The following is an 18,846-nucleotide window of genomic DNA, read 5'->3' on the forward strand; positions in this document are numbered from 1 at the left end:
GTATGCAAGAGGATATCATTGTCACTCTATGCCTCTTAGAGAAGTATTTTCCACCATCATTCTTCACAATAATGGTACACCTTGTAGTGCATCTCATAAGAGAAGTTTGAGTTTTGTGGACCTTTTATTTGAGGTGGATGTATCCTTTGAACGATACGTGAAAGTGTTGAAAACTTATGTACGAAACGGAAATCGACCAGAAGGATGTGTTGGAGAAAATTATATTGTCGAAGAGACTATAAAGTTTTGTTATGAATTCATATCTGGTGTTAATTTTATTGGGCTAAACTCATCAACAAAGAAAGCAATCTCAAACATTGATAGAGCATTGCCAGTTGCTTCTTTTATTAGACCGAGTAAGGATGAGTTGGATCAAACTCATCTTTATATCATTCAAAATGTAAATGATGTGCTTCCTTACGTCAAGTATATAGGTCTCCATCTTATTCTCGTTTTAGGTTACTTGATTATTCAATAATATACTAACTTTGTCATTTATAATAGGCAACATATGGATATTTTGTCTAAGCTCAATTTTGGTAAAAATAAAAGTGGAAAGTGGTTTCAAGAAGAGCATAATCGTATATTCAGTCGGTGGTTGTCCACATAGGTAATCTCTAAAGACCTACTATTTTATGTATAATTAAATGTTAACTACTAAAATTTTATGAAATATATCGTAGGTTACACTAGCTCTCGAAGTTCTAAAAAATTCCATATCGCCTTCTTTGAGATGGATAGCTAATGGACCTTGTCCAATTGTGGCAAAATATTCTGGTTACGTGGTCAATGGTTACTACTATCACACAAAGAATCGCGATGATGTTAGAAGGTTTCAAAATAGTGGAGTTAGTATAATGGCTACCACAATGCAAGTCTCTAGTGCTAAGGAAAAAAGACCCGTCATGTCAGATATAACCTTTTATGGTGTAATACAAGAAATATGGGAGCTTGACTATCATGGATTATCATTTATTTTATTCAAATGTAATTCGGTTGAGAATAGAATTGGAGTCAAAACAGACGAGTTTGGTTTTACTATTGTGGACCTCAATCGTATTGGACATAAATCAGACCCATTTATTTTAGCCTTCTAAGCAAAACAAGTGTTCTATGTAAAATACCCCGCAAATTCGGGTTGATCAATTGTTTTAACATCTCCACAATGAACAATTGAGGATGATTTTTATGAAGATGAAATAGGAGATATGCTACAAGAGTGTGGTTATGAAGGTATGCAAAGAATGCCCAATGTTGATACATCTATTGAGATTGATGATACAACATCCAAATATATTAGAAATGATTGTGAGGATAGATGGGTTGATAAATAATGTATTAAACATGGTATGTCATTTACTTGGTTGTATTTAAATATTATAGGTCATTTACTGTGAGTAATGTTTTTTTTTTTTTTTGGCAGATTGACATGGAAAATTCAACAAGTAGCAGCGAGGATGATAGAAATATGATCCCACAAAAACATAGCAGAATAAGTATTCCACATGGCCCAACTACAATGTCTGAGTTGCCACAAATAAGAACATCTGGGCAACAGTTGACCATTGATTATAATGAACATGGCCAACCGATTGGATTTAGAGCAAAGAAGATGCAAAGTTATATAGAAATTTGTGTTCGACAACAAATACCTATAACGTATAATTCTTGGAAAAAAGTTCCAAACCATTTAAAAGACAAACTTTTTGATTGTGTAGTGGTATGTTTTCTAAAATTTTAATTCATGTGCATAGTAGTTTATTAGTTTATTGTTTAACTACTTTTTTCATTGTGCAGACGTCGTTTGATGTGGACTCTAAGTCCAAACACTATATACTCATGTCTGCATCTAGGAAGTTTCAGACTTTCAAGACAACATTGACTCAAAAGTTCATACTTCCATTTAAGGATGAACCCTCGGTCTTGCAATTTTCTCTCCAACAATATTCTCATATAGAGTAAGATCAGTGGACATCGTTCGTCAATGAACAATTGAGTGAAGAATGAGATGTAAGTCATTCACAATAAATTAAATGTCAACATTATCATTGTTTCTATAGGTAACTTCAACTACATTTGTTGTACAGGAAATTAGTCGTCTTCAAAAAGAAAGATGTGCGAAATGTGTATATAATCATCACATTTCTCGGAAGGGTTATGCGAATCTTGCCCAAGAATTAGTGAGTTTTTTGACTTAAAATCTTTTATTCTAATATGTGTTTATGCTAATTAAATATGTATGTTCATGTAGAACCTATTGAATGATCTTTCTTATCGGGCAACTTTATGGAAAGAAGCAAGAAAAGAAAAAAAATAATGAATACTTTGATGAAGCTACTTGAGAATGTGCCAATCGGATTGTAAGTTTATATTGTGCAAAGTTTAAGATGGCATATATATAATATTTGGAACTTGTGATGATATAGATATTGTGTGAAAATTGTAATATGCTTTACAGGATAAATTGGTTGAAGTCTATGAAGGTGAAGATGTTCTAACCAAAGCAATGGGTACAGAGGAACATTGGGGACGTGTTAGAGGAATGAGTGATTTTGTTTCCCATTCCCAATATTTCAAATTAGTAAAACCAAAGTCCTCAATGAGCAAGAAATTGAAGGAGGCTCTAGTGAAAAAAAATGTTCGACATGGTAAAGTTTCAAGAGAAAGAACTCACAACAGAAAATCTCATCAGTCCAAATCATCTGTTGGAAGTGTTGTACTAAGTGCATATGAAGAAGAAGATACTGAGAAGATGCCTAAAGAAGATTTGAAGGTAATTTATTTGTTGTGACTTTTAATTATATTGTATGTTCTTAACCATGCATGACATAAGTTCTTTTAAATTTGTTAAGGGGACACTATGCCACTTAGCTATAAGAACTGTAGATAATATTGTTGCAGTAGCCACAACATTTGATGAATGATGTGTCATGCTGAATTGTTAAAGTTCTGATTGATATTGTCATTGGAGAAGATTTGCCTATACCAATTCATGTGAAGGATAAAATAGAGTCCTTAAATCAAGCAATGGGCAACTTCGTAAAATTACCTTGTGAACTTGTAGTTATAGTTGACGAGAAAAAAAATATGTTTCTTTCTCAGTATATGAGTTTGGTTATATATTATATTTCCTACTTTGAATTTTTGTAACTTTGGTTATGGTAGGACCATTCAACAATTAAGAGCTTCAGCCAATCCTCCAAATATATTGACACCACTAGTACCATCAAACTATTGAACAGACATGCCATGCATAACATGAACGATGTAGACATGATCCGTATCACTTTGGATGAGCATATATTTGGAAGAGACAAGTTTATTTATTTAGGCCGTGATGATCTGATCCAATATTGCAATATGGTTGAAATAGGCTACATGTGTATTTTGACATACATTGCGTAATTATACACATCTAGATGTGTATAAGAGACAGAGAATTGGCTAATTTAGACTAATTAGTCCTTATTTTATATAACACAGGGTAAGTAAATACAAGTTCTTAAGTTATTTTTAATTTGCATTATACACGTACTAATATTTCAAAATTGTTGCTTATTATAGTTATCATTGGATATTGATTGTAATCAATCTACAAGAAAATTGTGTTTATGTTTTGGACTCTCTTCGAAGTAAGGTTCAAGAGGATTTTCATGGAGTTATAAATATGTAAGTGTAATTGAACTTTCTTAGCTCTTAATTGAAGTATTTATGTTTAACTAATGTTTTCAAACTATTTAGTGAATTGAAAACATGGCAAGCCAAGCACGATCTCTAACACCATCGGTCTTCTCCAAAATGGAAACCTGTAAAGGTAAATTTGCATTCATTTTTTAACAATTTGTTCATTTGAACATAAGAATAATTATTTTCAACTTCTTTATATGCAGTGCCCTCGTCAATTAGATTCTGTAGGATGTAGGTACTATGTGCAAAAGTATATACACGAAATAGTGCATAAACCTACTACTTCCATTACTAGCCTCGTACATAAATTTTTTAATTTTTATATAGTACTAGCTTTAATTTAATAAATGGACGTAAACTTATGTTGATTTTGTCTTTTTTTTCCCTCTTTGTAGTTCAATACAAAAAATGCATATACCCAAGGAGAGGTTGACGTAATTCGAACCCAATGGGCAAGTTTTGTTGGCTGATTTGTGTAAAGATGTAATTCTTGTTTTTTGTCTCAATAGAATGTAAATGCTAACTTAGAATGAATGCAAATTTATCTAACCACTGTTTATTATTGGAAGATTTATGTATAATATATTTTTTTTTGTGTTTATGGGATATTTGGTGTTAAGTATTCATGGAATTAGTACTAATTGATATTTGTGAATGAGAGAAATGATGGCTTGGTGTAAGTATTCTATGAAAGTCTGGTATTGTTATACAAATGTTAGTGATTAGTGTGTTTATTTCATATTTTGATGAGTATATATAATGGATTGGAAATATTGATTCTTGTTTGTAGATAAATTCATAGGTGGAAGACAAATATTGATGGCTTGCTATGCAATTTTTTTTTTTTATACTTTTTAATATAAAACAATGACGGTCATTTCCTGACCCAACACGAGACATATAATGTCATTTCTAACTTCTTGACAAAAAACTGGATTCAGTAACGGATTTTTTTAAAAAAAAACGGACAGATTATGGGCTCCAATGTTAGTTAAGAGGGTTTCATTTGAAAAAAGTCTTCAGTTGCAATCGACATTAAAGGGTTTTAATGTCGGTTGCAACCGCCATTGAAGTCCTTTAATGTCAGTTGGAAATTTCATTGAAGACCTTTAATGTCGGTTGTAAACTGACATTAAAACTCTTAAACCGACATTAAAGATAGAAATTCTTCTAATATTGTTAAGTAAACTTGATTTCTTGTTTCTTGGGAACGATGTGAATTTTTATAAATGATATACCCGTATATATTTTTTAAATGGTTCAAAAGACCCATTCATGTGGTTGTGAATTTGTGTATCATACCCTTATGTTCATCAGTTTTAACAGGATTGATATTTCAATTTACACACCTGAATTTCCTTGTCTGGTGTGGCGTAGTTGATTTACTATTGATCCATAATATAACATGTATAAATCTTATTCTAGTCTTCATGTTGATCAACGATCCGTCCCCTATAGTTTGAATGTCCTATTTTACTTGTGAACTTTAAGTAAAAGTTCATTTTAGTTCTTAATATACCTTTTCATTTTACATTTGAGGGATTGTTGCTTGAAAGAAATAGGATGATGACTGATATGTTTGTTTTAATTGTGAAAACAAAAAAGAGGTTGTGGCTAAAAAAAGTGAAATTAAAATGGTTGAAGGAAGGGGTTGTTATTTCAAATTAAAAAAAAATGAGAGAAGGAGAGGATGGAAAGGAAGGATTCAGAGGAGGGAGAAAGAGGTGGAAAAGAAGAGAGAATTCGAAAAAAAATTTAAAATATTTACTTTTTCTATGTCATCTTGTCCCTTCATCATTTAGTTATTAAATTTATTAGCTAGTTTTAGTAGTCGAGAGGCTCTTTAAACTTATTCTTAAAAACGAGACTAAAATATGCGTTATTAAGCAAATAAAAGAAATGACAAAAAAAAAAAATCGTGTACATGGTACGATTTCTAGCAAAATCATGTGCCACATAGACAAGTTTGGAACACGTGGATTGACATGAAACCCCGATGGAATCTATATGGGTGCCAAGGTGGAGGGACGAACCCGTGTACCATGCATACGAGTTCCTTCACTCACAAAACTACGTTTTATAACTACATTATTAAAATTATTCTTTCACAACTATCCTATATTTGTCATATTTTTAAAACTACATTATTATTAATCTTTGTCCATTGCTAATGTAGATAAAATAGCCTATTAGTAGTAAAAACCTATCAATAATGAACATATCAATGGTACATTGGTAATGTTCATTAGTAATATAAAAATTATTGTCAAAATGAGTATAACTTAATTGACATAGTTTTTGTACCATCAATCCTGAAGTCAAAAGTGATAAAAGTAGAAATCACTTATTAGTGCCAGACTAACAAATTGATAGCGATGATGAATATCTATCACTGACATACTATATAAATGGTAGACTAGATTTTTTTTTTTTTTAAAAAAAATTGTCATATTTGAAAATTATTCGTGTGTTGCATATTTACAAATATCTCAACATATTTTATGTCACATCCATTATAATTATTCAATATATATAACATAAAATACCATTAAAAAAAAGTCACAGTAATTTTTAAAAACTTTTTTTTTCAAAAAAAACAAACACACATAAAGTGGAGTAAAATTAATTGTTAAGAAAAACTAATGCAAATTAATATGAATATTAAGTTCACCAACTCTACGAAAAGATTGTACTTCCACATAAAATTGTATCCTTTCTATAAATGGATCAACCAAATAAACCAACCTTCGATCGCCACTTCCCTCTCTTTCACCCTCATTCATCAAAACAAAGAAGCAAAAGAAAGATCCAAATCTCACCCAAAAAAAGAAAAAAAAAAACCCTTTGATCGACCAACATGAACAACTTGGACAATATGAATAATAATGGTGAAGACTCACAAAAATGGATTCTGGATCCCAGCGAGATCGATGTGATGGTCGAAGTACCGATAAACGACGGTGGCGGCGGCGACAGAAATGGGAGCTTCAAAAGGAGGGATGATGATCATGGGGTTTCAAGGCCTGGGATGAGGCTTGGAAGAAGGAAATCCAAAGCTGAAAGAGGCCTTAAAAGCTTGAGATTTTTGGATCGTTCTGTGACTGGCAATGAAGACGATGCTTGGAGAGCAATTGAGAGTCGATTCCATCAACATGCTATTGATGATAAGCTTCATAAAGATAAATTTGGACTTTGCATTGGTATGTTTTTGGATTTTTGCCATATCTGTTATTGGTTTTGTATCTATTTAGTCTTGATAATGTATTCAGAAGGTCTTATGCACAACGGATAAAAATTTTATTGTCAGGATATGCCTATTTAGTCCTTTAAAGATTTTAACATGTGTCTCACATGCTAGCGTTCTAGGTTGTGTTTCTTTAATCGTCTGTGTGATGTTTCTAATATTGCAAGTCTTTAGTTGTATCTATTTATTCTCTAAAAAGTTTTTAATGTGTCTTATATAGGTCTCTAGTCATGTCTCTATTTAGTCTCGATAAAATTTTAAGGATCTTATGTCGTATTACCTTAGTATAGATAAAGTTTTTATTGTCCCGTTTGGTATTAGGGTTATGCCTACTTAGTCCTTTCAATTTTCTAACAAGTCTAACATATACTAGAGTCCTAGGTTGCTCTTTTTAGTTATCCACATGACGTTTCTAATAGATATTATTGTAGACCTTTAGTTGTATCTCTATTCATTCTTGGTAAAGTTTTTAATGTGTCTCATAGATCTTCGGAAATTTTTTATTAGGCACATAAAGGTCTTGAAATGTACCTCTATTTAATAATCATTATGTTTTTTTCTTAATAGGCCACTAGAATTTTAGGGTTAGTATCCATTTAAACATTTATGTGACCAAAAGTCTAAACATTAAATAGATTATGCAAGTGTGCCACATAATGGTTAAATTGAAACTCCGGGAAGTATAAGAACTAAATAAATACAACTTGAAATATTCATAAAATTGAGACATGGTTCTGAAGTTGTTTAGGAATTAAATTTACAATTTAACTTAAAGTGCGATTATACAATGATTAGAACTCAAAATTTACCTCGATTGAAACAGGAATGGGAGGAGATTCAAAGGACTTTGCATGTGAATTGTTTGACACATTGGTGAGGAGAAGGAGGCTATGTTCAGCAGATGGGATTACAATGGAAGAATTACATGGTTTTTGGCAAGACATGACTAACCAAGATATGGATTTTCGCCTACAAATATTCTTTGAAATGTAAGACAAGTTCTATTTCTTAATACTATAATTTTACTTTTTTTGTTAGCCCAAAAGTCTTTCAAAATCATTAAATTTTCATAGTCCTTCAGGTGTGACAAAAATGGTGATGGGAAGCTTTCAGAGGCAGAAGTAAAGGAGGTTAGGAAAAAAAATTCAAACCCTACGGTCATATAATTTTTAGGAACCAAGTCAAGTACTGAGAACTAAAAACGTAGGAATTGTTTTAATAATAATTTGATTAGGAATTCAAGTGTTTATTTAATAAAGGTGAATATCATCGTAAATTTTCTTTAAATAATATCTATTTTTGTTTGTTTATACAAGTTTCCATTATATCTCATGTTCATTAGAAAAAAATTCAGCATAATATATTTGTTGATTACATACATGCGTGAGTTGAGGGAGCTGAATAGGAATTTAATTCAAGGTTTATAGCAATAGTTGAAGGGTTTTAATTTCGAACAACTTTCGGAATCTGTACATTATTGATTGATGTGTTCTTGAATGTGCGATTGATATTTTCGTTCCGTTATAAATTATAAACTTACAATTGCTAATTATATTGTATTGAAAAAGGTGATAATCTTGAGTGCATCTGCAAACAAGCTAGGAAATCTCAAAAGCCAAGCAGGTTATTATGCATCTATGATCATGGAAGAGCTTGATCCAGACCATCTTGGATATATTGAGGTAAAAGGGTCATTCTCAAAACTTACACTAATAATGCTTTAGTTGCAACCGTACCCTTCAACTTTTCATTGTAAAAATCGAGTTCTCGAGCTTATACAAGCGTTAAGAATAACCTTCAAACTTACATAATTGTAGAAATCATAAAAATCATAAAAGCTTGAGGGTTTGATTTTTTTTTTTGTTTGTTTTTCATTTGGGGTCCAATTTCTACAACTATTTGTATGTTTGAAGATCTAGTTTTAACATTTTATATAAGTTTGAGACAATTGAAAGTTCGAAGATGTAATAGTAAAATTACCATCATACTTCAAAGGTGTTTTTTACAATTTGCCCTAATATTTTTCATATATTATCATCTTTTTTTTTTCCCTCTTCAATTTAAAGCAGCTATCACAACTTGAAACTCTATTGAGGGAAGTTATGGCATTTGATCAAGATAACAGCAAGATTATGACTAAGAAGACATGTACTCTTACAAGAGCCATGATTCCTAAAAGATACCGAACTCCAGTGAGTCGAATGGTGTCGAGGACCGTCGAGCTCGTCCATGATAATTGGAAGAGGATATGGGTGATCGTAGCATGGCTAGCGATAAACGTGTCGTTATTCATTTGGAAGTATAATCAATACAAGAAACATAAGGCATTCAAAATCATGGGGCATTGTCTTTGTGTTGCAAAAGGTGGAGCTGAGACAACCAAATTCAATATGGCATTGATTCTATTGCCAGTTTGTAGAAGTACTCTCACAAGACTAAGGTCAACATTTCTAAGTAAAATCATTCCTTTTGATGATAATATAAACTTCCACAAAATAATATCATTTGGGATAGTGATTGGGACTTTTCTTCATGTGTTTATGCACATAACTTGTGATTTTCCAAGGCTAATTGCATGCCCTAGAGAAAAATTTATGGTGCTTCTTGGGCCTAATTTCAATTACAAAAAGCCAAGTTTTCAAGATTTGGTGAGAAGTACAGCTGGGATTTCTGGAGCTTTAATGTTGATTATTATGGGGTTTTCATATGTTTTGGCCTCACATCAATTCAGAAGAAATGTTATTAAGTTGCCTCCACCTCTACATCATTTGGCTGGCTTCAATGCATTTTGGTATTCTCATCATTTGCTTATTGTGGCCTATGTTCTCTTCATAATACATGGCTACTACCTCTTCTTAGTCACCAATTGGTATGCTAAAACGGTACGTATTACTTTTTTTTTTAAGCTCATGTTTGAAATAACTTTTCAAGTACTTAAAAATAATAAGTTGTACCATACAAGTATTATTTGAATTAATATTTTGTTACTATAGTTTAAAAATTTCATGTCATTTGATTAATTCAAGTAGCCCATTTGTTGGTTTTTGTTGTCAACATGATGAAAGAAATATTAAATTATAAATTTGGTCCAAACATTTTATTGTTGTCTATTCAGTCAGTGTGTCCTATAAAACCTTTGTAATAAGTCTTATATATTTTTTAGAAAAACTTAGGTGTTGCATTCGCAACATTTATCTTTTTACAATTCAAGTAGTTGTCTAATAAAAAATGGACATGTGATCATTTATTTATTATTTATTACATTTTTTGTGTATAAAGGAAATGGAAGCATGAGATTAGATTGTACCTAATCATTGTCACTATATTTTAAGATTGGTTTAAATACCATCATTTGATGTTAGCATCAAATCTCTCTAACTGAGCTTGATTCCTATAATTTGGAGTTTGTTCATTTTTAATCTCTGTACTTTTAGTCAAATTTAAATTTAGTATGCTAGTTTATTGTTGACTTTCATTTTTTTTTTTGTTTTGAAAAAATGGTTGTTTATTTGCATTGTTACTCTAAATTTTCTCTTTTTTTGAAAAAAAAATGTTATTATGACCATTTTTACTCTAAATTTTAGAAAACATATTCACATATTGTATTTAATTATACGAAATTATTGTTATAATGTAACGAATTTCGATAAAATTAAGTTTGAGGGACAAAAAATGGACAATTGAAAGTACATAGACTTAATATTGAACAAACTTGAAACTATAGGGACCAAAATGGTATTAACCTTTAAGATTTTAGTAGACACTAATTTTTTTTTTATTTGTGTATAGTTTTTTTTTAAAGTACAGCTGGAGAAAGGAAGATTCAAACCTCAAACTTCTGATACCCTCGTATGCCAATTAAACTATGCTCGATTTGACTATTTTGTGTCTAGTTAAGTTGATGCTATTAATTAATTTATTGACCAATTTAGACCATGTTGTTTGAAATTTTTAGAAGTGGATAGATAAAGTAGACAGACATAATTTAAATATGAAACATATACAATATAACTAAACTAAAGAAACTTAATAGGGTGATTATTTTTAATCTTAATGTTTGTAGACATGGATGTATTTAGCAATGCCAATGTCTTTATATGCTAGTGAGAGACTTCTTGCATCAGTGAATGAGCTCAAGCATAGTGTTGACATTATTAAGGTAAGATTCTTATACACAATTATTTCTTAGTTTTCTTTTTTCTAAGAATTTCCATGTGAAAATAATCAAAGTTTAATGTGGTTTTCTTGAATGTTGTTGTTTCAGGCAGTGATATATACAGGGAATGTTCTTGCATTATATATGACAAGACCTCAAGTATTCAGATATAAAAGTGGAATGTATTTGTTCATCAAGTGCCCAGATATATCAGGTTTTGAATGGTAATAATTGGTTTTATGATTTTTTTTTAACAATGGTAATCATAAATTATTAGGGTTTTAGAATCTTTAAGGTTGTTTTTGTCTGCTTAGTTGCCTACATTAAACATTTGTATTAGGTTCGCTTCTATCTAGTACCTATATTTTAAAAAGTTTTTGTGACATTCATCAAGTTTTCAACTTTGTATCTTAAAAGTAGTTATAATCCTATTTGGTAATCCTTTGGTTTTTCGTTTTCAAAAATTAAGTTTATTTTCTCTCAAATTTTTATAATGATTTGCATCTTTCTAAGTAAAAGAGTTGAATTCTTAGCCAAATTCCAAAGATTTTTTTTTTCTTTTTTCAAAACTTGACTTAGTTTTTTTTATAACATTGGTAAAAAAAAAAAAGATAACAAACCAAGAAATTTAGAGACGGAATGAGTGTTTATAGGATTAATTTTTAAAAACTAAAAAAATAAAAACCATATAGTTACCCAAGGTCTACATTATTGGTTAAATTACGGAAAATACGTTGAACTTTTTTATTTGTTTAAAAAATACATCTATATTTTCAATACTCCATTTTATAAACATAACAAAATTATTCATGGAATAGAATTTTTTTTGGAAATGGAAATAATTTGGTGACTTAAGAAAATTTAGATTGTCACACCATTTTATGTCTTGATTTTTTTTTCATAAAAGATTCTAAAAGATTTTAAAAACAAGGGTAGTATTGAAACATTTCAAAGAATAATTTAAACTATATTATGGGTAATTACAATGGTAGTACTTTTAGAGTTAATAATCAAGTATATAACAATATTTTTTAAAAATTACAAATATAATAAAATTTATTAGTGATTAACTCTAGCTAATAGACTCCTATCAGTAGCAGATTCTATCACTGATAGGATAGATTTTATCATTGATAGACTTCTATCAATGATATAGTCTATCACTGATAGACTCCAATAGCTAGATCCAAATTTTGTTATATCTGTACATTGTTTTGGATTGTGCTATATCTACTAATATTTTGAGTCTTGTTGTTATATTTACAACTACCCTCGTTATTAATTCAAATGCAATTGAAACCAAATCATCTTTTTTATTTTGAGTCTAATTGGCTCTTTGTCCTCTATCATTTCATTTACACTAAAAAACTTTTAGTTGTAGAAGGACTAAATAAAACAAAATTACGAGTTGGCGATCAAACATAATATATTGAATCTTCATAATATATAATATGCAATCAGCACAGGATCAACTTTGCATCTTCATTTGTTTTAGGCATCCCTTCACTATCACTTCTGCACCAGGAGATGATTACTTGAGTTGTCATATCAGAACATTAGGAGATTGGACTGCAGAGCTTCATAACAGGTTTGCAAAGGTGGGATTGCTTCATTCAACTAAAGAATCTTATGATATAAAATCATGGAAAATGAGAGTTAATTTGTTATAACTATTCTAGTAGCCCCAACAACATGCATTAGTTGTATAAAGTCAGGACCAAGAACCATCCAGGAAGGGAGTTATCTGCATCTCACATAACCACCATGCTATACTGTCAAAGAATTAGACTCCCTCCAACCAAGGATCAAACCAAAATAGAGTGATGACAACAATCCCAAACCAATTACCTTAAATTATCCAAAGAACGAAGGATAGCCAGTCAATACCAGGACGAAGAATCAGAGGAACAAATTGCCAAGATATTTTAACCCGGCAAAATATAGGCCTTTCAAAAAAAAAAAGGATTCATAAAAATTGTTAGGGATAACAACCCTCCACATTTCTCCACAACTGTATGAGATTATTTCTTTGGACATAAGTCATCATGGCTTTGCTTTTAGATTCACCCAAAAGGATTTCTATTGGTGGAGATAGTTGTCCTCACTTACATACCATGAATCTGCCTATTATGACCCTCTTATCTAGCCACTATGACACTTTGTCGCACTCTAGAAATCCTTCACTCGAAGGAAGGACCACCAAAGCCTTTCCTTTATATACGCATCCGTCCATTTGTCCATGTTTACTTCTGAGCAATCACTTTAAACCAAGCCCAACTCCTCTTCACCAGAGTCCATTCTATATTCGATTAGTACAACCATGGATCACAATGACTATTGAATTGAGGCCCACCAACACAGTACAGTGTAAGAAACACGACTTTAATACCACTTGTATGATATCTCTGCAATTGTATGATATTGTCTACTTTGCACATAAACCCTCATGGCCTTCCGTTTATTCCACATATAAAATATCTCATATCAATTGAAGTAGTTATCATCACTAATATACCATGAAACTTCTCTTATCTAGCAAATGTGGGACTTGGTCACCACACTCCAAAAACAATGTCTTCCACTCATCTCTCAACATTATTGATTTTCTTTTTCTTTTGGAAAATACCTTTAGTCATGTGAAATCACTTTACAAAATTAGCTACCCAAATAGACTTTAAAAATGGTCCAAAATATTTTCAAACTTTGTTATTAATAAGCATACTAAAGAAGGGAGTGGCAGGTATGTGAGATGGAGAATGCACAAGCAAGAAAGGGAAGTATGGTTAGGATGGAAACTAAAGCATATAATGCCAATAGCTATTCTCAATTAAGGTGAGTACAATATTTACTCATTATTTTTATTTAGACAAAATAACACACATATATAATTGCAATAAATAGTACTTTTTAGACTAATAATTAAGTATATAGTAACATTTTTAAAAGATAGCAAAATTTATTATTGGTGATAGACTTTGTAGTCTATCAACGATATAGTTTATCACAAAGAAACTGAGAATTGAATCAAAATTTTACTATATTTATAAATTCTTTTGCATTGTGTTATATCTACAAATACTTTGACATGATTAGTATATATATTCATCTTTATTTGCTTCTTAGTTTCAGATATCCAAGAATTCTCATCAAGGGGCCATATGGTGCTCCAGCACAAGATTACAAAAAGTATGATATTCTCTTCCTTATAGGGCTTGGTATTGGGGCAACTCCGATGATCAGCATTATAAAAGATGTTTTAAACTCCATCAAGCCAGTTGACGCTTATAGTGTGAGTCTATACCAAAAAAGCTACCTTTAAAAGTACTTTTCAAATTTACAAAATACATTTTAGATTATGGTTTAACTATACAAAATACGCCTAAAACTTTTGGAATAGATTACAGTTATGCCATTAAATTTTCAAGAGTTTCATTTTTATCCTTGAAATTTGAAATTTTGTTTTAAAAAAATACCTTTGGGGAGTTTTTCTTAAAGTTGACGTAATAATAGATAATTATTGAAAGTTATATATGACATCATTTACCACATAATTCATATAAATTCATACGACAACGGACGTGCGAAAATGATTTTAATGATATCTTTTGAGATAAAATAAATGATAACAACTAACTTAATGTTCTATACAATTTTTAGACATAAACTTTCATAACAGTTTCGATGGCTATTTTAGAAAAAGAAGATATTTAGTGAAACAATTTCGGTTAAATTACGAAGTTTGTCTCTATAATCTGGAGAAACTTAGAACTTAGTCTTTATATGATCTAATAAAACTCATAAATAGTCTATATGGTGTTCATAATATTCTCATAGTCTCTACCCATAAGGATTATTTAAGAGGGTTTTGCCAAAACCACATAGACTAAATTATAACTATCAACTATAAGAACTAAATTATAACGGTCTCTAAATCATAGAGACCAAATTTATAATTTAACCAACAATTCTAAATTAGTTCAAAGATGTCTTTTCGAAACAAATTAATTTAAAAGTTGAAGAGTAAAAAGAAACTTTTCAAAGTCCGACAATTGAAACTCATTCCAATATATAGGGATATTTCGTATAATTTAAGCTTTAGATTAATTATGTATGAAAATCAATTACATATAGAGTGGAAAACTATTATTTTCTTTTGTAGGATTCAGTACACAAACATTCACTAGGTAATAGTAGGAGAGGCCCTGAAAGAACATACTTTTATTGGATTACAAGAGAACAAGGCTCATTTGAGTGGTTCAAAGGTGTTATGGATGATATCTCTGAATATGATCATGATGTAAGTTCAAAATTATTTTTAATTCATTTCATAGTATTTTTGTAAGCTCTTAAAAAGACATTATTCCGAATCATGTGTACGTTGTTGTTAATGACATTTTTCCTTTGCAGCATGTAATAGAAATGCACAATTACTTGACTAGTGTATATGAGGAAGGAGATGTAAGATCTGCCCTTATAACCATGGTGCAAAAGCTCCAACATGCTAGGAATGGAGTTGATGTTCTCTCCGAAAGTCGGGTATTACTTCTTAAGAACCATCGATCTCGATCTCCTATAACTACGTCCATAATCAAGGTTTTCTTTTCATGTCGTTGATTCTTGAGAGACCTAATTTAAAACAATTGGGTTAAATTATAAGTTTAATCGTCGTTAAGTTTTGAACTTTCAATTTTGTGTATATTAAGTCTATATTCAATGGCCGATCTCCATCTCCTAATATCCAATAAACTATATGATTTCAATGTGACGATTGACAGATACGGACTCATTTTGCTAGACCAAACTGGAGGAAGGTGTTCATGGAATTGGCAAGTAATCACATGGGTTCACGTATAGGTGAGTATATTTTCTCACTCAATTGAGAAATCGGTCAGAGCGAGTTTGGAATGATTTTTATTTTTTATTTTTAAGAAAAGAAGAAAATATTAAAAAAAAAAATAGTTTTGAGTAGAAATATTTGTTCGAGATTTCGATATCATTTTAGTTCATGTACATTAAGATTCTCAATTTTAGTACTTTCAAATATTCAAATTTAGTTTTGCTTTATTTGATAAATTTTAGAATTAGATCATACCCTTAGTTTATGATTAACTTTTCTAATAAAAATAAATTATCTATATTAGTTATCCTTCCATAAATTTTGGAAACATATTCACATTGTGGTTTCTATTGAAGGAAAGATATTATTAATTATTTAGCTAAATTCTAAAAAAAAGTACTCCTAAACTCTGTTCTTAGTTAAAAAAACACCATTATTCTTTTAAAATTATAACATTACCTTTTACCTTTTATAAACATTTCAAAACTATCCTTATAGTAGAAGTGTCATTAGAATTTTGGACAAAAATTAAAATCTGAATTGATATAACAGTGACCTAGAACAATGTGTGAATCCAAATTTTCATTTTACGTCATCACCACACCGTTCTAAGTTCCAATTTCTATGATCTAAATTATAAAGGATTTCCATTTCAATAGTGTAAGATATATTGCAACTTTTAAAAGAATATGGATATTTTTCAAACAAAGAGAGAAGTATAATGGGATCTTTTATATATATATATATAATCTATAACCTTACTATATATCTTACCCATTTTGATGAAAATTAAGTTGAAACTAAGCATTAGAAGTAATTTTGAGGTGGTAAAAAGTCATCTCAAAGTGAAGCTAGCTATAGTTATAAGTTAACAGTTAAAAGGATGATTTGTTGTTGCATTTTGCAGGTGTGTTTTATTGTGGAAGTGCTACACTCACTCAAACATTAAGGAAACTATGCCATGAATTTAGCTTAAGCTCTACCACTCGCTTTCACTTTCACAAGGAGAATTTCTAGACTTATTGAGATTTCAGATATACAATATGAAGTAGTAGCTTTAATGTGTAAGTAAAAGGATATTACTATATATACTCAACAGTTTTGTAGTTGATAATGTATCACTTTTCTTTGTTTTTTTTGTTGTATATATATAAAGAAAAAAAAACAGAAATTCAAACATTTTTTTTGCTTTAGTTGATATTAAAGGTGGGGTTTAAATGCCATGTTTGATAATATTCGTTTTACACAGAAAGAAATGATTCAATTCTCGAAATCGTTGTTTTTTCAGTTCAATAGTTATACGATGGAGATCAAATAATCATCGATCTTTTAAGTAATAGTTAATATCTTATCTACTTAGCTGTATTTGGATTCGATTCGAAATCGTTTATCTATGGAAATAAGTAATTTGAATTGATTGGATATGTACAATTTTATTTTATTTTCTGTCATTGAGAAAGATTTATAAAAGAATATTTAAATTAACACATTAGCATTTTTCACCCTTTAAACTAAGTTAAAATATCTTATTATTAATGATATGTTATTCATATATTTTAATATTTCATTGATTTTTCAATATATTATTAGAATGTCTTGTATCTGTTTTTTAGTGTTCCAAAATCTGAAGGTGTTTAGGGGTGACACGCCCTGGAAGGAGCTTGGGGCAAACCCTTGTTTTTTAGGGGTTTAGAGGTGACACAACTTGGAGGAGACTTGGGGGCAACAACTCTAAAACCTAAATTATATTAGTATTATATGCTATTTACAATTATGGGTCTTTGGTTTAGAGATGTGCCATATATAAACCCTCTAACCCTATTAACACACCTCTGTAATTGTATTATATGATATTCATTTTGAATAATTAATAAAATTGCTCTCTTTCTCTATTAATGTGAAAGTAGGTAACATACTATTAATGAACCACGTGAATCCGTTTGTCAATCTTTACTATTTACACTTTTCTCATTTTCTCAAATTAATTAATTAATCTTTTGATGATAATTAACAAACTTGAATTAATTTACTAACAATTTTAGTATTTTTGAAGAGTCCATTTTGCAGAGCTCAAAACAACGAATCCGATACAATTTGAATCACTCAAATCGAAGCTCAAATAAAGAAGATATAGCTGAAATAAGCTTAATGAAAAATACCCGAAGTGATGATGTGGCGACTTAATCATCAAAATTGACCAATTGAAAGGTGACATGTGGAGTAATGGAGGAGTGACACATATTTTGCTTTTCATTGGATCTTAAAAGAAAATGATTTAAAAAAATATATATTATTAGATTATTTTACGTTTGTGTTTAATGATTAGTTGATTTTTTTTAAATGCATTTCATGCATAGTACTTTTTGAAGTTTTTTTGTTATTATTATTAATTTTTAATCTCTACCATTGATTTTTCTTTTTCAAGATCTAAAGACAAAAATAAAATTTGGTTTTCACCTATTTTTCTCCTTACTTAAACTCATCTTTTTCTCTAAATTTTCAATAGTAATTTCACATTTCACACTTGATAAACTCGTCTTTTCATCTTCTTCTTAGAGAAATAATGAAATATATTGTATTATGATAATTCATTTGTTGTAAGCTCAAAATTTGTAAATCTGCTTTTTTAAAGAGTTTGTCAAGTTTTTTTTTTTTTTTAATTTTCAAACTTTTGTAAAGGTTGTCCTTGATCCTAAAAAAGAGTTATTAAAAAAGTTTAATTCTCAACCGTGAAAAAGATCAGATTTGCTCTTGCGGTCGAAGAAAGAAAGTTGTAGTGATCTAACTCTAAGTCATGGAAAGAGTCAAGTTTGAGTGATATACCCAAGAGGAGTTTGAGAAGTGGATGTAGGTCGGTTGTGTCGAATGATTATAAAATCCCGATGTTAATTTTTTTATCTCTCTCCTAACTTATTTTGCAAT

The 18,846-nt window shown here is 30.1% G+C and overlaps 1 protein-coding gene across 1 annotated transcript; it reads left to right on the forward strand.

Annotated features, from left to right (window-relative positions):
* Positions 1-6,544: 6,544 nt before the first annotated feature.
* On the forward strand, positions 6,545-16,941 carry LOC120083982 (putative respiratory burst oxidase homolog protein H). The gene is made up of 14 exons (XM_039039887.1): positions 6,545-6,887; positions 7,755-7,920; positions 8,013-8,061; positions 8,500-8,613; positions 9,001-9,813; positions 10,995-11,090; positions 11,196-11,311; positions 12,583-12,685; positions 13,828-13,919; positions 14,211-14,380; positions 15,272-15,384; positions 15,495-15,623; positions 15,863-15,941; positions 16,832-16,941. Exons 1-14 carry the CDS (start codon positions 6,545-6,547, stop codon positions 16,939-16,941), a joined length of 2,493 nt encoding a protein of 830 aa, XP_038895815.1.
* Positions 16,942-18,846: the final 1,905 nt, after the last annotated feature.

This window comes from Benincasa hispida, chromosome 8, assembly GCF_009727055.1.
Source record: "Benincasa hispida cultivar B227 chromosome 8, ASM972705v1, whole genome shotgun sequence".
Classification (NCBI taxonomy): domain Eukaryota; kingdom Viridiplantae; phylum Streptophyta; class Magnoliopsida; order Cucurbitales; family Cucurbitaceae; genus Benincasa; species Benincasa hispida.